Raw genomic sequence first — 24,935 nt, 5'->3', positions numbered from 1 at the left:
AGAATAAAATGGCGATCGTTGCAATGCTTTCTGTCACGCCGTATTTGCGCAGCGGTCTTACAAGCGCACTTTTTTGGGAAAAAATTACACTTATTTTAATTAAAAAATAAGACAACAGTAAAGTTATCCCCATTTTTTTTTTATATTATGAAAGATAAAGTTACGCCAAGTAAATTCATACCCAACATGTCACGCTTCAAAATTGCGTCCGCTTCTTGGAATGCCAACAAACTTTTACCCTTTAAAATCTTCATGGGCGACGTTTAAAAAAATCTACAGGTTGCATGTTTTGAGTTACAGAGGAGGTCTAGGGCTAGAATTATTGCTCTCGCTCTACCAATCGCGGCAATACCTCACGTGTGGTTTGAACACAGTTTACATATGCGGTCGCTGCTCACGTATGTGTTCGCTTCTGCGCGCAAGCTCGTCGGGATGGGGCGCGTTTTCTGGCTCCTAACTTTTTTAGCTGGCTCCTAGATTCAAAGCAAATTTGTCAAACCCTGTTGTAGGCAGAAGTTTGACCAGAAGGTGAATGACTTCCTGTGTCCCTCCAGAAAACCATTCACTAATTTTGTGTTTAATGTACACTACTCATTCTTAATATCTGGGATTTTTGGGTTCTTCTTCCAGCTCTTATGTTTGCTTATCTTTCCCTCTACAGATGGGACTTCAAAGCAACAACAGCCCTTTTGGACAAACTTTTAACCAAGGCCCAGGACAACAAATTCGAGCCCAAGGGGTAAATCCACAGCTTCCCACCAAGCCTGGCATGGCCAACAGCCTTCCTCCCTTTCCCTCAGATATGAAAAGCTCACCTGTCCCTAATGTGCCCAGCATGGTAAGTTGTATTTTTTATATTTTCTGTGCTGTCAATTTTTTTTTGCAGAAAGTCCTACATTGGAAAGTTAATATAGAGACCTATAATAAAGGGTCATTAAAGGTATTAAAAAAAAAAAATAACTAACATGTTATACTTGCCTCCACTGTGCAGCTCGTTTTGCACAGAGTGGCCTCGATCCTGGTCTTCTGGGGTCCCTCGTCGGCTGTCTCTGGTCCTCCCCGCAAGAACTCCACACATTCATGCAAGCTCCCTCGCATTGTGTGGAGTCCTTGCGGGCGTGCTCCCGTGATACAGAGAGCGGCCATAGCCGCTAACTGTATCACTCGGCCCCGACACACCGCGTCATTGGATGTGATTGACAACAGCGCAAGCCAATGGCTGCGCTGCTTTCAATGAACCAATGAATGAGCCGGGAAGATGGCCCAGAAGCCTGCGCGTTCACGGCGCGGGACTTTCGAAGGGTCAGGTAAGTAAAGGGGGGGTTGCTAATACAGATGTTTTTTCACCTTAATGCATTAAGGTGAAAAAACTTTTTCCTTTACAACCCCTTTAAATGTATTATATGTATAGAGAACTATAATTATTCTACCACAAATTTTGAAATGAATAGCTGCTTGATCCTCCATGGAATTTTTTTGTGTTTTTTGAATAGAGGCAACTGTAATCAATCTTAAATATTTTTAAAGCAAAAATGTGTGACAGTGCTGCCTCCAGAGCTTTGATATAATGTACAAGTATGGGAGACTGCCTCTTAGGCTGCATTCACACGTGAGTGTAGCAATTTACTGACTTTTATTTGCGTTTTTGAGTGTTTTTAAAAGTGTATTACAAGCGTTTTGCAGCTTCAGGCATTTTTGATTAGCCAATAGAAATCACCAGGTGGAGGTAATTGGGGGTGGAGAGCTGCAGCAGAAACTGTGTGACAAAATGCTCGGAAAAAGCTAAAGTCGCCCGTTTTTAGGCGTTTCTATTGAAGTCTGTGGGCCAAAAGATGCTTGTAATCTGAAAAAAAGCTCATGTACTTTTTTGAGAGATAAGCATTTTTCTTCAGGCGACAGAGCGCTCATATGGGAATAGGGGCCATTAAAATTAATGGGATTTGGCGTTTTGAGCATGTTGGAGCATCAAGCTTTGCTCTAGTGTGAACGGGATCTTGGGCGCGGTTCACATCTATGCCTGTTGCTTTTTGAGCAGTTCTAGGTTTCTTTTTGCTGTGTTTTTTTGAGGGGGTGTCTTTTTTTTTTTTAACATGTGTTGGGCAGATAAGACCCCAAACCCCTTCTCTGCCCTTGATGGCATTCAAAATGCCAATATCTGCATTTTTTAATACTTAGATTTTTTTTAAAACTGGTGTCTTTAAGGCTCCAGTAAACAGGAAGTGATGTCAACACATCGCTTCCATGTTAATAGATCCGATTCCGGCTTTGTTTGGGTCTCAGGCCAGCTGGCAGTGGGGGAATGTCCCTTCCCACTGCATGTAATAAAATGTGTATGCTGGCTAGCTGCATATGTTACAAGAAAGCTCATCGTCTGCTCTAAAGAACGGTACTGGGGTGATGCCTGCAGAAGCAGGCATCACCCCGGTACAACCCAGTAGAAGCAATATCGGTACGTTTCTGACTGATACTTTTGAAAAATTTGAAATCCGCCCCCGATAATCGGTCGACTCCTAGTAACCAGCGTGAACCCGAAAGCTCCTGCTGCATACCAGCGATCAGGGGCTTTCTCACCACGTGACAGCCAAGAACCCTTAAAAAAAACCTAAAGGGCCAGGAGGCGGTCGGCAGGAAGGGATCAACTGAACTTTTTGACATCTCTTTGCTTTGATGTACATCCCTGTTTCACAATTGTGTCTATCACACTTTTTTTGTTTAATTTTTTATATCTAGCTTTTTTGTTCTGTACCATTATGAATGTGTTTGTGTTTTTTTTCTTCTCTATTGCAGTCTCCTTTACAGGCACAAGTTCAGCAGGTTGGCATAGGTACAACTCCCTCCATGGGAACTGGCCCCACTGCCGACCCAGAAAAACGCAAACTCATCCAACAGCAGCTGGTGCTGTTGCTCCACGCACACAAGTGTCAGCGACGAGAACAGTCAAATGGTGAAATGCAGAATTGTGCACTTCCTCACTGCCGTACCATGAAAAATGTACTTAATCACATGACGCACTGCCAGGCTGGGAAGGCCTGTCAAGGTAAGTTGTTTCTACCTCTAAACCTCCTTGTAGTAACTGCTTTAACACTCATCTTTCTCCATTCACCAATACGGGGGAAAACTTGGACAGCCACACTCCAAAAAAACTTTCCTTTTATTAAAACGGGCTATGAATAAGCACCGAGCTACAGTGTGAAACGCGTCGGCTTCTGTTCTATTTTTTGCTGTGACATGTATTTTTTGTGACCTGTTTTAATAAAAGGAACGTTTTTTGGAGTGCGGCTGTCAAAGTTTTTCTCCGTATTTTTGCATTACCATTGCATTGCCGGCACCCATGGTTTGGAATCCGTGAGGAGGCTCTTTTGGCTACATCTGAGCAGTTACCCTTTCTCTCTATTTCTCCATTTACCACTTGGAAAGTCCCTTGCTTCCACCTTCCTTGGCTTTTCTGCTTTGTTATGGCAGTGATGTTTTTGGTTAATTTTCCATTGTATTTTTTTTTCCTCTTCTTACAAGTGTCGGGTGGTGTGTAAACTTATTGCTTAAGAATTCTACATGAACTTGATCAATATATATATATATATATATATATATATATAACAGGTTTCAGGTCGACTGAGCCTTTAAAGCAAATGTTTTAAAAACCCTAAAGAATATTTTCATTAGAAAAGTCTCACTTGGAGACCCTTCCATGTCTTTCGTCTTGCATTGCATGTAGTTGGTATAACTTTTTTTTTTTTTTAAGACTCTAGCGCGGCGATATGCAATTAGCGGACCTCCAGCTGTTGCAGAACTAAAATTCCCATGAGGCATAGCAAGACTCTGACAGCCACAAGCATGACACCAGAGTCAGAAGCATGATGGGACTTGTAGTTTTGCAACAGCTGGAGGTCCGCTAATTGCATATCCCTGCTCTAGCATTATGAACTTGCTAAAAAAAAAAAGCCATCCCAGTAAAGGTTTCATGTATTTCTTTATCGTTACATCACGGGACACAGAGCGGCATTCATTACTATATGGGTTATATGGAGTACCTTCAGGTGTAGACACTGGCAATCTTCAAACAGGAAATGCCCCTCCCTATATAACCCCCTCCCATAGGAGGAGTACCTCAGTTTTTACGCCAGTGTCTTAGGTGTTAGTCATGGTTTAGCTTGCCTCCGCATCCTTGGGATTAGGTGAGCTACCGGTTCTGTCCAAAAAAGCCTGCGCGCTAAAGTGGTCAGTAACCGGACCCCAAACCCTTGGGGTATAGCCCATAATGCTTTCTTTTTAAAGAGAGCTGGACCCTGGGCCCAGAACTTAGAAACCTTTGGGGCGCCTAATGTTTTCTGTTTGCCAGGGTGCTGTATGGGCCCAGGACAGTGGATCCTTCATGGAAGAAGAAGGTTCCCAGGGCCTGAAGGTCTAGACATCCCCACGGAGATGGGGGAAGATTGGACCTCTTGCTTGGCAAAGTCCTGCGGCATGGAGCAGGTAAGTAAGGGGAAAAACCTGCGGGGCTTGGCTCTTAGCAAGTTTTTCTGGGAGGTCACAGGGGACATGCCTAAGGTTATGCATTGCATCTGGCAAACCAGTCACATATCATGAAGATAGGATGGCTCTATATGTTATATTTCCCCATAAAAGGTGACCTCCCTGGTAGTGTTGGAAAAGCTGTGAGTGGGGCCTTTTATGTACAAGTGTATGTGTGTGTCAGAGAGCTATGCTTACCTGCAAGCCTCCAGGCGATGCTCTATCCAGTCCTCTCCCTCATGCCTGCAAGGCAGGCAAAACGCTGACCTCCTCGTGTGTTCACAGGCCTGCGGCTGCAGGAACAGAGAGGCCCTTCCTCCCAACCCCCCCCCCCGTCGCGGGCGCGCGCGCGGTGCGCGTGCACGTGTTATAGACGCATTTGGCGCCGTTTTAGCTGGGGGGGGAAGGGCGGGTCAGTGGTTTAAAGGAAGGGGCGGCCCTTCCTTAGATGCCACAGCTCATTCATTTCTCTGGCTTAAGGGAGGAAGGACTGGAGGGAAGCACGGGGCGCTGAGGACACACAGTGGCCAGAAAGAATACTACAGTCTTCAGAAGATTGTGGTTTAGCCTAGGAATAGGCTGGTTTTCTTTTCCATCTCATAGTCTTTTCTTTGGCAATACTACTCAGGGGGATAGAATGTTTTTTCTTGCCTAGATTGAAAAAAAAAAAAAAAAAGGAGAAGAAAAGTTTTTCTTTGAAAAAAAAAAAAAAAAAAAAAAAAAAAAAAGTGTCATCTAGGGTAGAGGAAACATTTTTTTTTTCCCCCAAACAGGTGTTTGGGCATTTAACTATTATAAGTCCCAGGTACCAATAAGTAGCAGGTGTACCTCGGTATTGTACCATGGCATCAAGATCAGAGGGTACAAAAGGTGGGGATTCCCCCGCAGAGTCTGAGGTCTCGGATAGAGCTATGCCGCTGCTTTCCCCACAGGGAGCCGTTGGGCCATCGGGGTCTGGGGCTAGAGCTGACGCGAGTCAACCCAACCCTAAGGTGGTCACGGAGGAGGTGTTACTCGCCTCTTTAAATGAGATGCGGAGAAGCATGGGAGAAATGATAGCCGCAGCCATGCGGGGTAGTAAGCGGAATAGATCTCCGTCACCCGTGCGCGGACCCTCGGAAGAGGAGGTCCTTTCCTCTGGGGAATTGGACGACCTATTGGACAGAGACCAAGTAGGTTCAGGGATCGAAGATCCGGATACAGAGGAGTCTGGGGCAGTCTCCCTGAGGGAGAGCTGGTGGATTCAGGGCTTGACGGACTTGGTCCATAAGGCATTCAACCTGCCTGTACCAGATCTCCAGGTATCGACGGTTTCAGCTTTGGGCTCACTGAGGGCGCCTCAAAGCAGGGCTGTGTTTCCGATCCATCCTCTCTTAGAGGGAGTCTTGTTCCAAGAGTGGAACAAACCAGACAAGGTTTTCTTTCCACCTAAGAAATTTTCTGTCTTATATCCTATGGAAGAAAAGTTTTCCAAGAGATGGGCTTCTCCTGCAGTAGACGCAGCCATCTCATGTGTTAACAAATCGTTAACATGTCCTGTAGAAAACGTACAGGTTTTCAAAGATCCAGTTGATAGACGCTTGGAAGCCCTACTTAAGAACTCCTTCACTTCTGCAGGGGCAGTAGTACAGCCAGCCGTGGCTGCGATTGGAGTCGCTCAAGCTTTATCGGATCAATTTAAACAAATGCTTGAATTTATTCCTGCCGAGCAGGCAGAAGAATTTTCGGATGTCCCTAAAGCCATATGTTTTACGGTAGACGCAATCAAGGATTCTATCCAACAAGCGTCACGTTTATCATTATCCCTTATCCATATGAGAAGACTCTTATGGTTAAAAAGCTGGGAGGCTGAGCCCCCATGCAAGAAGCTCCTGGCAGGGTTTCCCTTCCATGGAGGACGGCTCTTCGGAGAGGACTTAGATAAATACATTCAGACCATTTCAAGCGGCAAGAGTACTCTCTTGCCAACTAAGAAGAGGGTTCAGGGGCCTGCGTTTAAACGACAGTCCTCCCCTGGGCAGGGGCCCTCTAATGCCAAGCAGTATCGACGGCCTCCTGCAAGAACAAACTTCGGCTTCAACAGCAGATCAAGAGGACAGGCTGTTAGGGGCAAGAGGCAGTGGTTTCGCAAGCCGGCAAAACCAGCCCCCAAGTCTACCTCATGAAGGGGCGCCCCCACCCACGAAGGTGGGGGGAAGGCTGCGACTCTTTTCGGAGATTTGGGAAGCCAGCATTCCCGACGAGTGGGTACGGTCTTCCGTGGCCACAGGCTACAAGCTAGAATTCCTAAGGTTTCCTCCTCCTCATTTCCAGGAGTCGAGGATTCCAAACGATCTGGAGAAAGGAGCCGCATTAAAGTCGGCTCTAGATCATCTACTTTCCCAGGAAGTGATAGTAGAGGTACCAGTCCTGGAACAGGGGCTGGGTTTCTACTCCAACCTATTCATCATCCCAAAGCCCAATGGAGATGTCAGGCCAATTTTGGACCTAAAGATGGTAAATGCATACTTAAAAGTCCGCTCATTTCGGATGGAATCCGTGCGGTCAGCAGCTGCCACACTCCAAAAGGACGACTTCATGGCGTCCATAGACATAAAGGATGCCTACCTTCATGTTCCAATTTATCAGCCACATCAAAGATATCTACGCTTTATGGTGGCTTCGCGTCATTTCCAATTCGTGACGCTTCCCTTCGGGTTGGCTACGGCCCCCCGGGTGTTCACGAAGGTTCTAGCTCCAATCCTAGCCAAGCTAAGGATCCAAGGGGTCACGATCCTAGCATACCTGGACGACCTCCTAGTCATAGACCACTCGTCTCCCGGCTTGGAACGAGCAGTGGCCCTCACGGTCCAATACCTCGAGAGGTTCGGCTGGGTCCTAAATCGAGAGAAGTCAGCATTCCAGCCCACAAGGCAGTTGGAATATCTCGGCATGAGATTAGACACAGAACAACAAGGGGTGTTCCTACCTCTGAGGAAGGTCAAAGCCATCAAGGAATTAATCCTACTGGTTCTAAGCAAGAAAGAACCGACTATTCGCCTATGTATGAGATTACTAGGCAAGATGGTGGCTACTTTCGAGGCGGTGCCATACGCCCAGAGCCACACTCGCATCCTGCAGGCAGCCATCCTGTCAGCATGGAGCAGAAGGCCACAGGCCTTGGATATCCCGTTGCCTCTCTCATCAAGAGTCCGACAAAGTCTGTGTTGGTGGTTAGACCCTCAGAATCTACTGAAGGGGAGGTCTTTCAGCCCAGTGGCTTGGAAGATAGTGACCACAGACGCCAGCCTGACGGGCTGGGGAGCGATTGTGGATGGTTCCACTCGCCAAGGTATTTGGACAAAGCTAGAGAAGCTTTTACCCATCAACATCTTGGAGCTCAGAGCTGTTCGACTAGCCCTCAGGGCTTGGACGTCGAAATTGCAGGGGCTGCCGGTGAGAATTCAATCAGACAAAGCCACGGCAGTGGCATACATAAATCACCAAGGGGGGACCAGGAGTCAGGCCACTCAGAGAGAAGTGAGCTTGATTCTCCTATGGGCAGAGGCTCATGTGCCCTGCATATCGGCAATATTCATTCCCGGAGTGGACAACTTTCAGGCGGACTTCTTAAGCCGCCAGACTCTATGGCCGGGGGAATGGTCTCTGCATCCACAAGTCTTTCAAGCACTCTGCCAAAGATGGGGAGTGCCGGACGTGGATATCATGGCATCGAGACTCAACAAGAAGCTAGACAGGTTCATGTCCCGCTCAAGGGATCCGATGGCCTGCGGAACCGATGCTCTGGTTTGCCCTTGGCATCAGTTCAAGCTTCTTTATGCGTTTCCCCCGCTCCAGTTACTACCCCGCCTGCTGCGCAGGATCCGGGTGGAGCACATACCAGTTATCCTGGTAGCTCCAGCATGGCCCAGAAGGGCTTGGTACTCACTAATCCTAAGGATGGTAGTGGGAAACCCTTGGACTCTGCCTCTAAGGCCAGACCTGCTATCGCAAGGTCCGATCCTCCACCCTGCCTTACGGCATCTAAATTTGACGGCCTGGAAGCTGAATCCTTGATTCTCAGGGGTAGAGGTCTGTCTCAGAAAGTAATCTCTACCCTAATCAGAGCCAGGAAACCGGTCTCTAGGGTGATTTATCACAGGGTCTGGAAGGCCTATATAGGCTGGTGCGAGTCCAAGCTATGGCTTCCTCGCAAGTTCACCATAGATAGAGTTTTAAGTTTTCTCCAGCTAGGAGTGGATAAAGGATTGGCATTAAGCACAATCAAAGGACAGATTTCTGCCCTGTCAGTGTGGTTTCAGCGGCCACTGGCCACCCACTCGCTGGTTAAGACCTTCCTTCAAGGGGTCTTACGTATTAAACCTCCAGTTAAATCCCCGCTTTGCCCGTGGGATTTAAATCTTGTTCTGTCGAGTTTACAGAAACAACCGTTTGAGCCGTTGGCTGAAGTTCCTTTGGTTCTACTGACAAGGAAGTTGGTGTTTTTGGTTGCCATAGTTTCCGCAAGAAGAGTTTCGGAACTGGCAGCCTTATCCTGTAAGGAACCATATCTTATATTTCATAAGGACAAGGTCGTTCTCCGCCCTCATCCTTCCTTCTTACCGAAGGTCATATCCAGTTTTCATTTGAACCAGGATTTGGTATTACCATCCTTCTTCCCTAAACCTACTTCCAGAAAGGAATGGTTGCTGCATACCTTGGATATTGTCAGGGCCATGAAGGCCTATCTTAAAGCTACAGAGAAGATCCGGAAAACAGATGTGCTGTTTATTCTGCCGGATGGGCCCAAGAAGGGGCAGGCAGCTGCAAAGTCCACCATTTCTAGGTGGATTAAGCAATTGATCACTCAGGCCTACGGCTTGAAAGGGTTGCCTCCTCCAGTATCATTAAAGGCTCATTCTACTAGAGCCATGGGCGCCTCCTGGGCAGCACACCACCAGATCTCTATGGCTCAAGTTTGCAAGGCGGCAACCTGGTCTTCTGTCCACACATTTACAAAATTCTACAAGTTGGACGTAAGAAGGAATACTGATACTGCCTTCGGGCAGGCAGTGCTGCAGGCTGCAGTTTGAGACCCTCGGATTCCGGGGGCTCCTCTTTTTTTTGAGTTAAATTTAAAATTTAAGATTATTTTTCTCTAAGTTGGATTTATTATGATTTGAGTATATCTCTAAATTAAATCCTTTTGTCTTGGAGATGTTCTCCCTCCCCTCATTGTAAGCATTGCTTTGGGACATCCCATATAGTAATGAATGCCGCTCTGTGTCCCGTGATGTAACGATAAAGAAAAAGAGATTTTTAATACAGCTTACCTGTAAAATCTTTTTCTTGGAGTACATCACGGGACACAGAGCTCCCACCCCTCTTTTGAGGACCATTTTGGGAGGCATACTGCTTGCTACAAAACTGAGGTACTCCTCCTATGGGAGGGGGTTATATAGGGAGGGGCATTTCCTGTTTGAAGATTGCCAGTGTCTACACCTGAAGGTACTCCATATAACCCATATAGTAATGAATGCCGCTCTGTGTCCCGTGATGTACTCCAAGAAAAAGATTTTACAGGTAAGCTGTATTAAAAATCTCTTTTTTTTGCATAGACTTGGCAAATGTTTTATATTTTTCTCCTACAGTTGCCCATTGCGCTTCCTCAAGACAGATCATTTCTCACTGGAAAAACTGCACGCGGCATGACTGTCCTGTGTGCCTACCTTTAAAGAATGCCAGTGACAAGAGGAACCAGCAGCGTAAGTGTCTTTGATGGTAGTATTTGTGTGCTTATGTTGTATAAACCTTGAATATTAGGATAAGACACTAAAGGGAAAAAAATGAACGTAATCGGAATCCCAATAAATCATGATGGGTAGTTGAGCAGTCAGTGCTCGGGCTCCAGGTGTCTTCCAGTCACCCATACAAAATGCAAATGAAGCCCGCTATGATTAAGGCCACCTGGCTAAAACGCGTAAGGTGTTTTTTTTTTTTTTTTGTAGCAAAAAACACTTGTTCACTTGGATGCTTCGGGTTGCAGACTGCCTATATTAGTTTACAAAAAACGAATATGCCTTACTGGGCTTTATTCTAGAAGACATTTGTCCTTTTTGTTTTAGCTTCATGCCCATTGGAGGTAGATACTGGTCAACATACATATGCAGATTTAACCAAGGCTGGAGTGTAATGAAAGATAATGAAAATCAGCCACAAAATATTTTTGGCTAATGGGTCCATTTTTCTCTAATTCTTCATCTGTTTTGATCACGGTGAAACCATCGTTTAGCACTGAGCAATCGCCAGGATTCAGAAGGAGAAAAAATATTACAGCTAGCATTCAACTTTAGGCTTAATTTTTTTTTTTTTATAATTCCTTTATTTTCAAGTAGAAAATACATACAGTGTCAGCATCTAGTATAGGTCACACAAAGAGATAACAAGAAGGGGGTCGCCAAACTAAATTGACAGAAACCCTTCAGTAGAGTACTGTTGACAAGGCATAAATGGTAGGTGAAAGATACCGGAGTCGAGTATGAGGCCTTAGAGGCAACCAAACAGATGATTATATGACCAATAACCTCTAGAAATGCATAAGGTGCTATACTATACAGTAACATTTTGTATTTTATTAACAGTATTGGGGGCAGAGGAAACCAACAACCAGACGGGCCCAGATAAAAGGCCCACATAGCTATCGGCATTCACAGGATAGTGCAGGTTCAAGGTGAAAAGGTCTATTATTGGATGATAGCGAAGGGGAAAGGACATCAGCAAAAAGAGGAGGGGGGAGAGAAAAAGGAGAAGGCAGAGAACGACCCTTAAAAGACGGGGGGAGGGGCCAGAGAAAGAGGGGGGAGAGAACAAGAGAATAGAATAACAGAAAGAAGTGTGAGAGTATCCCCCGACCAGGAGGCAAGGCAAGCCCTGTGGGTCAACCAGACCTAGCCACTTCACGGAGATACTCGTCCGTGTAGATGAAATGATTCCAGGGTCTCCCGAAAGGTCTCCTCCCTGTTGTGCAAGGTGGCCGTGAGATCTTCCATGTTTCTCAGTTCGTTCACTTTAGAGAACCATAAGGACTTAGCCGGTGGGTTCTCCGATCTCCAACAGAGAGGGATGCATGCCTTGGCAACTTTAGGCTTATTTGAGCAATGTAGGCACTTGTTCCCTTGGTCTCCATGTTTGATTGTTACCTCCTAAAACTTGCTGTCATTTTTCCACTTCTGGAAACAATAAAAGAACGTTTCTTTATATTAGAAAAGCTGTTTAATTCAGTTGCATAGATGGTGCATTTGTGTGTTTTGTGTCCATTTTAAATACATGTACTTCTAATCTGTTCTTTCACAGCTCTCCTGGGATCCCCTTCCAGTGGGGTGCAGAACACAATTGGGACAGTAGGTGGCACCCAGCAATCGGCTCCATCGTTAAGTAGTCCCAATCCCATTGATCCTAGTTCCATGCAGAGGGCATATGCTGCACTGGGACTTCCTTACGGTAACCAGTCTCAGGGCCCTGGGCAGCAGCCTACACAGACCCAAGTTCATCAGCAGATCCGTGGCCTGGGTACATTGGGTGAGTAGTTGGGTTGTTTGCGGCTTGGCAGTCGCTGGATTTTACATTTTGGAAACCCTTGCCACCTTTATGAATGACAAAATGCATGATTGATTTGTTTTATAGCACCTTTTGTGTCTTATGGTGAGTAATATTTTTCTGCTTGTAGGTTCTCCAATGAATCACTCAGCTGGTGGAATGGCTGCTGACCAACAGGCCAACCTGATCAGTGAACCCGCTCTTCCCACAGCCCTGGCAAACACAAAGTGAGTGAGGTGCTCTTGTTAACATGTGGTTAGAATTTTGAGAGGTTTTGTAAGGGACTGGACAGGGTGACTGAGATTTATATGCTGCAGACCTATCAAGCTTTTTCTTTCAAATTGTTGTAGGAAGAGCTAATCTAGGATTGTTTTTTAGTGTATTTAAACAATGTTTTTTCCATTTTTTTTTTCCTTCCTACTATATCTAAGACGAGACAAAAAATGTTTTTTAGTTATACCTCAAGCATCAAGAACGGCCGACAGAACAGCTGATTGGACATTAAGTGCAAATGTAAAATTTCTTGAAATTTTTTGAAGCTATGGGGGGGGACACCTTTTTTCTGGGGGGGGGGGGGGTGGGGGTTGGAGAAATTTAAAAATAATCCAGTGTGGAGTAGTTTTACAAATTGAAAGTCACTTTGTTACACTGGGAATGTGAAATGCAGTGTGTATATAAGTGTTATGCTAGAAATCAGCTCCTTCAGTAAATAAACTAAACTTGCTATTTAAAATTGTATTTTTTATTACAAATGGAATAACAAAGACTGTTTATGATGAGAAAATTTCACCTATACATGAGAACAGATACCCATCCCCCTTTCCCTCGTAATAATGTAAAAGCTTCCTGCCCATATGCATTTTCAGTTGACAATGCTGATCCAGAAGCATATATTTATCTTGCAAGAGCATGATTTAATATTGATATTTTCAGGTGTTTTTTTTCTCTCTATAAATTATAAGGGATTTTTTTATTTTTGGGAGGCCCTGGTTTGTAAGACTTCCTTCCTTGAAGATGCTGCTGGAGAAGAAACACTTTTGTGATGATCCATAAGCAGTAGAAAGAGTGTTTCTGTAATGAGAACTCTGGACACAAGCTTCTCGCACTTTTATTCTGGTTTTCATTTAATTCCATAAAGTATTTTTTTGTGTATTTAGGGCACCTCTGACATGGCAGGATGTGTTTTTTTCTTCCTTGTAGCATTTGGAAAAGAATGTTTCTTCTCACAATATTTGCAAATTGCAGCTCTGCTTTCAGCAGAAATCAAACTGTGGAAATGTTTCCAAAATCTAGATGTTGGTCTCATCATTTTACTGAGAGGAGGAAAAGAAAAAAAACGATTTACTGACCAGACAATAGGGAAACATGCTGTGATGGTGGAGCACATTAATAGGAATCATTTAAAGGTTAAAAAAGAAACGAATTTGTCGGACAAATTTACCCTCTTACCTGTCAAGGCCTGAGAGCACAAGTTGCAATAGAAGGTACTGTGGAAGGTACAAGATGGAGCTCAGAAGCAAGCTTAAAGTGGAGGTTCCATCAAAAAAACAATTTTGCTTTAAACTGTAGCTTACACCTAAAAAAGGAAAAAAAAAGAAAAATTTATTTTTTTACTCATCTGGAAATGCCTGTTGCTATGCGGTCCCACAAAATCTGCCTTTGAAACCACCTAGGATTCTGACATCATCTCCCTCTAATGCTCCTGGGAAATGTGTGTCGTCATTTCCCAGGATGCAGTGCGCTACCCAATTATCACTACCCATCCAAGACTTCCAGGAAGTAAGTGCTTGTAGGCTTCACAATGCCCACAAGCAAAATGACAACGGTGTAGATATAGTTTTATAAACTATCTTTTTGAATATCTATGCGGATCGGCGGCGGATTGTAAAATAGTAAGTGACCGGATTTATATTATAAAAACGCATGATGAAAGGACATGCATTTAAAAAATGCTAATTGTGGTTGGAACTCCGCTTTAACTGGAGCCTTTCCCCTGCAGTCCCCCCTAGTGGAGAGCTACAGTGCTGATTGACAGCTGGTGATTTTAGGTCCGGTTGGTATCTGGTCTGGGACCTCTCTGGTCCAATCTTATTCCAATATGATAGGGACGGAGAGGGTAGTGGGCTTCCCCACCCCCCTCCTCACTTATCTCCTCAGCTATATGATCTTGAGTTAAGGCGTTCCCCTTCATGTAGTATCCCCTCCCCCCTTTTTTTTTTTTCTCTTCTTCTCTTCTTTCTTTTTCTCTTTCTCTTTCTCTCCCCCCTCTTTTTCTCCCCTCTCTCATTCCCCCCCTACACTGGGATTGTTCTTTCTTCTCCTTTCTCTTCTCTCTCTGTTACTGCTGGGAGGACGGGATGGAGTTATGCCGTCCCTATCCACCCATACTGCCTACAACAGGGGTAACTTAGTGACAGGTATAGAACCGGTATATGTAGGTAACAGGCCACAACGGGTTATGAGTTATGCTGTGTAAAAGGATCCAGAGGCCCATGATTATGAATATCCCAGTATCTCTCATCCTTGATACCTTACTCTACTTCCACCCTGGGAGATATATGATAGTTGGAAGCTTATGTGGGGCTAACGAAAATGCTGTATGACTCTAACCATATTTGTCTTGCTGGTTCCTAAATCTCAAGCATAGCAATATGTTGTAGCTCTCCTGGATTTTGCATGTAATATATAATGTTGACACTGTATTGTCTGTAACATTGTTCTCTTTCTACTTTCAATAAAATCTTTATGGAAAGAAAAAAAAAATGCATATATATCTTGTTTTGAGAACTGCATTAAAGTGAATGTAAACCCCCAAAAAAAATCATTTTTTAATTGAGGCTTGCTCCTTGTACAGTATAGGATTTCATGTTATCTGTGTCCAGTCTTGCCACGGAGAGTTAATCCACCTCTGAGCAGTCCTCTTATCTTGTTTTCATTGAGATAAAAACTGACAGAGAAATAGGAGTCAGGTTGTCTCCCTTGCTGTAAATGACAGGTGATTTACATATCTCATGCACGAGCCTTAGGGATACATTCTGTGTACTTCAGATCCCCTCCTTCTTTCTTCTCCAGCTCTCCCAGAATTGGCTTCTCCCCACTCTGGCATGATTGGGCATGCTGAAGTCATGTGGTGACTTTTCTGGGTTTTAACTGGATGTTGGTGATCATAGTGTGCCGTATAAAAGAACTGTGCACTGTTAAAGGTTTCATGTGGTCTGCAGAGAAGGGGTTACATTAGCTATTTTTAGAGTTTCTTGTAATCTCAGCAACTCTTCTATCCTAGTAAAGCTTCATTAAAAATGTACATAACTAATCCCTGTGAACCTTTTTCCCTCCATTCCAGTTCTTTACTGAGCGATGGCACCAACCCCAGTAATGTTGGTAACTTGGGTACCATGCCTACTGCAGCACCACCTTCTACAACAGGAGTGAGAAAAGCCTGGCATGAACACGTGACTCAGGATCTTCGAAACCACCTTGTCCACAAACTGTAAGTGAATCACACAGGAGAGATGATTTAGTGTTATGGTACAGTTGTAACATGTGAAATATACCGTTTCACAACAATGAATATTGTATACCATATCTTTTTACTACAGTGTGCAAGCAATCTTCCCCACACCTGACCCAGCTGCCCTGAAAGATCGGCGCATGGAAAACCTGGTGGCTTACGCTAGGAAGGTTGAGGGTGACATGTATGAGTCTGCCAACAGCAGGGTATGTATTGACCAGGGGGTTTCTGGTGGTCAGTGCAAAGCTGTTTGATTGAATCACAATAAACCATTAATGTCTTAATCGTTGCATTTCCATAAGCTGGCCTTAGGCTAGAGGGGGTAAAACATGCAAGACTGATATGATGGTCACCAGGCCTACTATGCCAACAAGATTAACCTTTTATATTAAATAAGGTAATGTAAGGAAACTAAATGCACCAATCGGGAGGTTCTATTTAATGTGGCATCTAATATAGTATAAAATTTTAGGTTCACTGGTTCATATGTTTCTCCAAGGTTGAATACTAAGTTCATGGGGTCAGCATGAGAGCGAGGGCAGGTGTCGTTTTCAGAAGGATGTTGACCATGACAGCACCCCCGCCGACTTCGACCAAATCTAAACATTACTGTTGGTGGGTTTACTTTTGCATAGAAAAATAGAACCTCTGGGCTCTACATGCACTGCTGCATTAGCAAGCTACACTATACACAGCCAGAAGGTACATGCATGCATTTTCTTGTTTTAGTCCGTCTAGAGGTTGTCAGATCAACAGTGGCTGGAGGAGATGGGCGGGGTTAGGACCCAACATGGCAAAGAAGGAAAGAAAAGTAATTGAGCTGTCTTATGCAGAATAGGTAGAAAGTGTGAGAATGTTTAGCTTCAACTACAATTTGTTTGTCTACTTCATTGCGTTTGCCTTTTATCCAGGATGAGTACTACCATTTACTGGCAGAGAAAATCTACAAAATCCAAAAGGAGCTGGAGGAGAAGCGAAGGTCTCGTCTACAGAAACAAGGGATTATGGGAAGTCAGGCCTTACAGACACCTGGAACACAGGCACCGGCTCTTCCACAGGCTGCGGCTGCTGCACTAGGCCAAGCACAGGCTGTCCGACCAGCCAGTAAGTAACACCGGGTTGAGATTAAGCAGCGTTCTTCTGTAAACGTTTTGTACTTACCCCCATCTCTTTCACCTTTCAGATGGCCCTCTGCCAATGTCTTCAGTGTCTATGAATAGAATGCCAATGGCTTCAGGTATTGCAAATTTTTATTGGTTTGCCTTTTTCACTGTTGTGGGTTTTTTATTTATTTTTTTCTGTATGGCAAAATGAACTTGGTTTAGGTGGAGGGGTGGAGGTCACTGGGAATAAAGAAATAATTAAGAGTGCACAAAACCTCTAACAATAAAACTCTCAATGAAAATTATACAATGATATAAATATTAAAGTGGAGTTCCACCCATAAATATAACATTACATCAGTAGTTTTAAAAAAAATTCATTAGTCCTTTACAATTTTTTTTTTTTTTTTTTTTTTAGATGCCTTCAAAGTGTTGTTGCTAGGCAGAATAGTTAATCTTCCCTCTTCCTGCACCTAGGTGCTTAATGCTTCCTAACCTACACCGCACAGACTCCTGGGAATGTAGTGGGTGTAACTTTCCAGGAGTCTGTGCACTCCCCAGTCTCAAAGAATCATGTGACTTGGACAGCACAGGTGCTGAAACCTGATCTGACACTGTTTGTGTAGCACTGAGCATGTGCGAGATCTGCAAGGCTGAAATCCAGGAAGTCATACAGTCTGGCTTCATGATGCCCACACTTAAGATGGCCACAGTCAATTTCTATTTTTATAAAGTGTCTAAATGCTGTAACAACCTAACAAAACGGACCTTAGTTTACAGACTAACTTTACTAGAATACATTAAGCTTGTGTATTACAGGGGTATTTATATTTCAAAAGTGAAATTGTGGCCGGAACTCCGCTTTAACATCCAATGAATACAATCATTAATAAAGTGAGAAGATGAAGCCATATACAATATAAATCAAACTACACTGTACTAGAAATGAAAGTTGGTGGTTTGCTGGTCTGGAAGTAGCAGCTGAAATATTTACTTTGTATACTTGGATGAGGGCAGCGTTGCTTCTCCCTTCTGCAATCCTCAGGTTTTGGTAGACCAGGATACTTGTGCATAAGAAAGCTCGAACACGCTGGGCACTCCGATTCCTCCTTTATTGAATTGTATTGTAAATGTCCTGTCTGCCTTCATGGTGTAAAGCGCTGCGCAAGCTGCTAGCCTTATATAAATCCTGTATAATAATAAGAGATGGCTTTAATTCCCGAAAGCATTTTCCTCTCGAGAGCAGAGTTTCTTCCAACTATTTTTTGTAAAGTAAAAGTAGATAACAAGATACAGTGAAACCTCGGATTGCGAGTAACGCGATTAATGAGCGTTTCGCAATCAAAGCAATTTTTTTTTCAAATCCTGATTCGGTTTGCTAGTGTCTCGCAAAACAAGCCATGTTCAAGCCTCTGCGGTGTGCAGTACCGCATTTGGCCAGAGGTGCGGGGGCGCCGGTGACACTCGGAGCCATTTGGTAATACTCGGAAACACTGTTCCCGAGTGCAGCTGAGCTGTCTCCAAGTATTTCCGAGTCTCTCCAGCGCACGACCCCCCCGGCCACATGCGGTATTGCATGCCATAGAAGTCAATGTGGAGCAAATTTATTTTCGTTTCCATTGACTTCTATGGGGAAACTCGCTTTGATATGCGAGTGCTTTGCATTACAAGCATTCTCCTGGAGCGGATTATGCACGTAATCCAAGGTTCCACTGTAGAGATTTAGTCCAAAAACTTTATAGTGTCTTCTTCCTTCCTCCTTCGTGGGAGGGTTTTCCTAGAGGGGAGGCATTGACCTAATGTTCCTTATGTAGTCTGGCCATTCACTCTATGGCCCTCTGTATTTTACTGAATAGTTTAAGGAAATGAAGATCAAATCCTTTATTTACTAGCTTTATGCTCCATTAGATTTTTCGTCTTTTAGAATACCCGTTAATGTGCTGTCTGGTAGGAGTGCCCCCTAATCAACTACCTTACTACTTCCATATATGAACTCAAAGTGGAACATTACCCATAACAGCTTGATAAGAAATAATGTTCTTTAGCAAGGAAAGTACATTCCAAATTAGATGGCACTTTATGGGCCACTTTCGTATCACTTGCACATATAGTGTGTAGCATACAGACCTGTGTGTTATGTACTGATGTTACCAGCAAACATATTTTCAATGACCCCAAATGAGCTTGATATTTGTGTATCTGCCATGTAGGACACAAACACTTGTCTAATAACGGTCATCCAATCTCTAGGCAGCAGGTCAAAATATGGTAATTTTAGTCTACCCACTGTTAATTTATTTTATTTTTAATACGGCAGGAATGAACCAGTTCAACAGCATGCCCTTGGGAAATGTACAGCTTCCTTCTGGCCCAATGGGACCTCGTGCAGCATCCCCACTTAACCACCCCACGCAGATGAACAACATGGGCTCCGTGCCAGCTGTGAGTACCCCTGTCTGTGTTTATACAATGTCTAGATGATCCCAGTAGATTTTGGAACCAGGTAGCAATGTAAGGAAGCTGGTACTTTTTACTATTTATTTATTTTTTAGTCTATTTTTTACCTATGGACCTGCAGGTCCCTTGGACTACTGGCTCCAAGGTTAGACATTGTAGACCAGGGATCCTCAAACTACGGCCCTCCAGCTGTTGCGGAACTACACATACCATGAGGCATTGACATTCACAGACATGACTAGACATGATGGGAATTGTAGTTCCTGAACAACTGGAGGGTCATAGTTTGAAGACCCATGTTGTAGACCTTTATCTCAGGTTTCAGGTCAATTTTGGACACTGTCGCTAAGATTTGGAAAATTTAGCTAAGATTGCATTGTCGGCATGCTTGAACATTCTATTTTATCCTGTGGAATCTTTCTGAAAGTGCTCTTGGTTGTATGATTCTTTTAGATGGCAGCGATGTCTCCTTCCCGCATGTCCCAGCCTCAGAGCATGATGGGAACACATGCAAGTAACTTGATGGGTCCTGCACAGACACAGAATCAATTCTTGCAGCAAGGGCAGTTCCCAACCAATACTGGAGGACTAGGAGTGGCGCTTGGACAGACAGGGGCAGCGGCAGCTGTATCACAGGTAAGGAAATGTCTTGCTTGTGAAAAAGGAGGAAGAATAATTGGTGTTGGAATAGATACATTTTCAGTGTGACATTGGGTTCTGGTTCAATTCTCAGCATGCACTTGTTTTCATGGAGTTAGCATGTTCTCTGTGTTCAAACAACCTAATGTTGGCTTAACTGCTTCTGCACAATTTAGCTTTAGAGAGTTTGGCTACAAGACACATTTGTGAGCTCCTCTAATGCAGGGAATGATGGTGTGTGTGTGTGCGCGCGCGCATATATAATATATATATATTCTATGTAATATTTAATCAATATGTAAAAATGTGGAAAATGCAATGTGTTTGTTTTTTTTCAATGCAGCAGGGACAGGCACCCACCGCATCTTTGCCAATCAGCAACTCCATGAACTTGTTGGGTCCACAAACAAGTCAGCTTCCAAGGCCAGCTCTCTCCCAATCTCCTCTTCATCAGACACCACCTCCAGTCAATGCTTCACCTACTGGCATGCCCCCAGTCCAGCACCCAACGCAACATCCAACACAACACCCAGCACCGAGTGGCATGACTCCTCCACAGCCAGCAGCACCTGCGCAGCCTTCCACTCCGCTGCCCCCAGCTGGACAGACACCAGCGCCGACACCTGGCTCCGTCCCCAATGCCATGCAGGCACAGAGCACCCCAACTGTACAAGCGGCTGCTCAGTCTCAGCTCACTCCACAGCCTCCTACGCCTGTGACCAGTCAGTCTGTGCCGACACCACAACCAGCTCCGCTGCAACCACCATCCGTGCATGCAGCGGCCCCTGGCACTCCAGTAAGTTACTTTTGTTTCTATAGAGGTGACGCTAAACTTCTGTAGACTGTTTATTGATGACTTTAATGAAAAATGTCCCGTTTTTTGATTTTAGTTATCCCAGCCTGCCGCAAGTGTTGACAACCGGGTGCCCACACCTGCCTCAGTTGCCAGCACCGACAACCCGTCGGCCCCTGATCACCCGATGATGGAGGTCAAGCAAGAGGTCAAGATGGAGGAACCGGAGCCTTGCGAGCCTGTGGTAGAGCCAAAACCTGAGGTGACTACTGACTACAGCACAGATTGTGGCAAAGTATGACTAAGGGCCCTTTAGCACAGGCTGTTTTTAAGGCGTACCCAATCAGACCTTCCAATCTCCTATGAAGCGGCGGGTGTCAACAGATGTGACGGCTGCCAAGATCTGATCCTTTCTGCTAAAAACTGATGGGGATTTCACCATCTGATGATTGGATGGAACTCCTGAGGTGTAAATGGACAGACTGACCATTTACATGTGATCGCCCATAGAGGAGAGCAGGCTGTGTCTGTATCCTGTCTGCATAATCGGACACAGACCAGCCATCCACCTGCTCAGCGGGGATCAGCGGACAGATTCCACCCTGAGCAGGCGACCTTAAGCCTTGTACACACGATCAGATTTTCCGGCAACAATTGTGTGATGGCAGGGTTTTTGACGGATAATCCAGCCGTTTGTACGCTCCATCGGACTTTCCCGACAACAAATGTTGGATGGCATGCTCTCAGATTTTCCGACAACACATGTGTGCTGTCGGATTATCCGATCATCTGTACACAAGAGCAGAAAAAACACGTAGTTTCATGTATGTTGGATGAAAATGTTCTGCTTTCTGTATGCAGAACAAGTTCACGGCCAACACCCTTCGCACAAAATTCCAGGGATTTGTCCGATGGAAATCCAATCGTGTGTGTGGCTTTAGTCTTCAGCAAATGCTAATGGAGTGATCCAACTTTTAGAATGTAGCCGGTTCCTAGCATACAGAGTCCTCAAATGTTAAAGCAATTAACTGAATGTGACAGCTGTGTGCAAGTCTTCCCATGCAGGGCACTTGATTTGGCTGGCCTGTTTTATGTGATTGTCATGCCATGTATGTAATGATAAATTCCAGTGTAAATAAGAATTATTGTTTAATGTTTTGTAATGAGGAATTTCTGAAAATCTGGTCTGTGCCAGGGTCACTAGTAAAAAGGCTCGATTAAAAATTATGATTTAAATCGAGATGATTTAAAAGAGCAACTGTCATCACCTGTTCTGGTTACTGGAAAATTGTGTAAATGCATTAATGCAGTGCATGTTATCTCCGCTTGCAGAGCTTGAATTCATTAAATGAGTTTGCCAAAAATGTAAATATTGCAGAATATACAGCCTTATGCTATATAACTAAGATCAAAATGTTGAAATAAACAAAAATTTTTTTAATGTATCTTAAATAGAAAACTAGCTTTTAGGGCCCTTTCACACGGGCCGATCCGTTTTTTTTTTTTTTTTTTTTTAGACATCCGCCTGCTCAGCAGGGATCGATCTGTTGATCCCCGCTGAGCCGGCGGATGACTAGTCCGTCTCTGCACACTGTGCAGAAATAGACCGGTCAGATCTCCGCTTTCCTCTGAGGGGATCAGATGAAAACTGACTGTAGAGTCAGTTTTTCATCCGATCCGCCAGACGAATGGAAAATATGGTTTCCATCCGTCTGGATTTAGCATGGCGGATGTCAGCGGACATGTCACCGCTGACATTCGTCACTCCATAGAGATATATGGAGCGTCTGTTCAGGTCCGCTGAAAAAAATGACAGGCGGATCTGAACGGTCTGCCTTTGATTTTTTACTTCAAAAGCATTTTATTAAAATCGGATTTAAAAAATAAATCATTGATTTATATCTACCCTGGTCTGTGCCCATTCCCTTTTCTAACATTTGGCAGCCTTCGTATCTGTTTTACTATATACATGGGGGACGTTGTTGTAGCATGCCCACCTTTTGATAACCCATTGGTTACTTGCCACCTAATGCACTCCTTTCTTTTTTGTAAAGCCGGTTGAGGAGGAGGCGCCTCCCCCGCCAGTAAAGGAAGCCCCACCTGAGAGTACGGAGGTAAAAACAGAAGCTATGGAAGTTGAGGAAAAGAAGCCAGAGGTTAAAACCGAGATTAAAGAAGAGGATGAGGCCACCAGCAACAGCACTACCCCTCCATCCACTTCACCTTCTCAGCCACGCAAGAAGAGTATGTCATTGCTGGACTTCCTTTCATATCTTCAAAGCAGACAAGTAAAATTGCAGCTGCACAAATAAAATCTGACTTTTTTTTTATTCTGTGTTTGTTTCAGTATTTAAGCCAGAAGAGCTGCGTCAGGCCCTAATGCCCACATTAGAAGCACTATACCGACAAGATCCAGAGTCTCTGCCTTTTAGACAGCCTGTTGACCCACAGCTACTGGGAATCCCTGTAAGTAGAATATATTTCTTATATATAGGAATTTGCAAGTGACAGCTGTGTGTGGTATCTGTTGGCGTTGTCCTTTTTCGATGTTTCTGTAGCCTAGCAGGGAAGTGCATCATTTTACCTGTAGGTGTCACTAGAGCACATTAAATCTTTTATCTAGGACCTGCAGTATACTGATGTTTGATTCCTCCGTGTATTATAGGATTACTTTGACATTGTGAAAAACCCCATGGATTTATCAACTATCAAGAGGAAGCTTGATACAGGGCAGTACCAAGAGCCTTGGCAGTATGTGGACGATGTATGGCTGATGTTTAACAATGCCTGGTTATATAATCGCAAGACCTCCCGGGTTTACAAGTACTGCAGCAAGCTTGCGGAGGTGTTTGAGCAGGAGATTGATCCTGTCATGCAGTCTCTTGGTTACTGCTGTGGCGGAAAGGTAAGACCTGGACATTAATATTAAATATATATATATATATATATATATATATATAATATATATATATATATATTTTATACACACGCAGGTTGTGTTTCACTGCATTGAAGGGGGACTTGCAGCTAATTCTACTTCTTTTGTTTTTGCTGCCAGTTTGAATTTTCACCACAGACATTATGCTGTTATGGGAAGCAGCTGTGTACCATCCCTCGTGATGCTGCCTACTTCAGCTATCAGAACAGGTAACCTTCAGTTTGTGTTCTTATGGGCCAATCGGAACATCTCAACCAGGTGTGCTCTAAACATGCGCAACATGTATAACCAATCTAAGAGAAAAGTCTTGTAGATTTTAACCACCAACCACACGGGTTTCTAGAAGATTAATGTACTTGAAGATGTTGAAATTTTAAAGTGGGTTTAAAGCCAATTTAAAAATAAAATAAAAAAATACTGACAGGCAGAGAGTTTCTAGTGGCCTCTTCTAGTGGCCGTGTGCTGGAAGTGATATCAATAGCCTGGCTAGTCAGGTGGCCAAAATGACAGGACCCAGAAGAAAGTCTGGGTGAAGATGGAAGCGCTACAACCAGCGGGAGTGGTGCAGCGCTTAAAGGTTCCGTTTGACAGGTAAGGCCGGCCATATACATTTCGAATCTTGGCTGAGATTTGAATCATGTATGGGCAGGCTGAATGTACTAAGTTGACCGATCAATTAACTTGGGTACACCAGCTTGCCAAGTTTTTCATGTGATTATCGCTAGTGGCTGCTATAGCTGCTGGCAGTAATCGCTGTCTTCTGCGGGGGTGTTCTCTCCTGTTTGAAGAATACAATGGCTTGGTGGGAGAAATTTGCGTAAGTCTGTCATAATGTGGTGCATACTAGCACATTATGGTCTAAATCTGTCGGGCCACTCTTTATTTATATAATTTTATTATGGTGGACTTTGTGTGTACAAAACATCCAACCATGAATAACTCTAATGCCCCGTACACACGATCGGATTTTCCGTCGGGAAAACCTTGGATGGTTTTTCCCTCGGAATTCCGCTCAAGCTTGGCTTGCATACACACAGTCGCACAAGTTCACTGAACTTTCGACTGTCAAGAACGCAGTGACGTACAACACTATGACGAGCCGAGAAAATGAAGTTCAATGCTTCTGAGCATGCGTCAGAATTGCTACAGACGATCGGTTTTTCCGATAAAAAAAATTTCGGTCAGAAAATTTGAGAACCTGCTCTCAATCTTTTGCTGGCAGAAATTTTGACAGCAAAAGTCCGATGGAGCCTACACACTGTTGGAATTTCCGACCAAAAGCTCACATCGGACTTTTGCTGGCGGAATTTCCGACCATAAGGCCTCATCCACGCTGGATGTTAAAATAACGTTATAAAAATGCCACGGCCCAAAACTGCTAACGGCCTATGTGTGCATGAACACATA

The 24,935-nt window shown here is 44.2% G+C and overlaps 1 protein-coding gene across 2 annotated transcripts in view; it reads left to right on the top strand.

Annotated features, from left to right (window-relative positions):
* The window catches only part of LOC120943332 (CREB binding protein), a 98,719-nt gene that overhangs the window by 57,122 nt on the left and 16,662 nt on the right, over window positions 1-24,935 (top strand). For both annotated transcript variants that reach the window (XM_040356567.1, XM_040356566.1), the window contains exons 3-19: window positions 662-838; window positions 2,788-3,037; window positions 10,143-10,256; window positions 11,845-12,069; window positions 12,218-12,314; window positions 15,431-15,577; window positions 15,687-15,804; window positions 16,510-16,702; window positions 16,782-16,835; window positions 19,016-19,143; window positions 19,612-19,794; window positions 20,141-20,593; window positions 20,688-20,852; window positions 22,645-22,834; window positions 22,938-23,056; window positions 23,256-23,495; window positions 23,649-23,737. In XM_040356567.1, the coding sequence (XP_040212501.1) occupies window positions 662-838; window positions 2,788-3,037; window positions 10,143-10,256; window positions 11,845-12,069; window positions 12,218-12,314; window positions 15,431-15,577; window positions 15,687-15,804; window positions 16,510-16,702; window positions 16,782-16,835; window positions 19,016-19,143; window positions 19,612-19,794; window positions 20,141-20,593; window positions 20,688-20,852; window positions 22,645-22,834; window positions 22,938-23,056; window positions 23,256-23,495; window positions 23,649-23,737 (2,942 nt within the window). The remainder of the gene's footprint in view (window positions 1-661; window positions 839-2,787; window positions 3,038-10,142; window positions 10,257-11,844; window positions 12,070-12,217; window positions 12,315-15,430; window positions 15,578-15,686; window positions 15,805-16,509; window positions 16,703-16,781; window positions 16,836-19,015; window positions 19,144-19,611; window positions 19,795-20,140; window positions 20,594-20,687; window positions 20,853-22,644; window positions 22,835-22,937; window positions 23,057-23,255; window positions 23,496-23,648; window positions 23,738-24,935) is intronic.

Source organism: Rana temporaria, chromosome 6 (genome assembly GCF_905171775.1).
Source record: "Rana temporaria chromosome 6, aRanTem1.1, whole genome shotgun sequence".
Classification (NCBI taxonomy): domain Eukaryota; kingdom Metazoa; phylum Chordata; class Amphibia; order Anura; family Ranidae; genus Rana; species Rana temporaria.
Note: the sequence above shows the minus strand (reverse complement) of the source record. Positions and strands in the feature narration are given on the sequence as shown.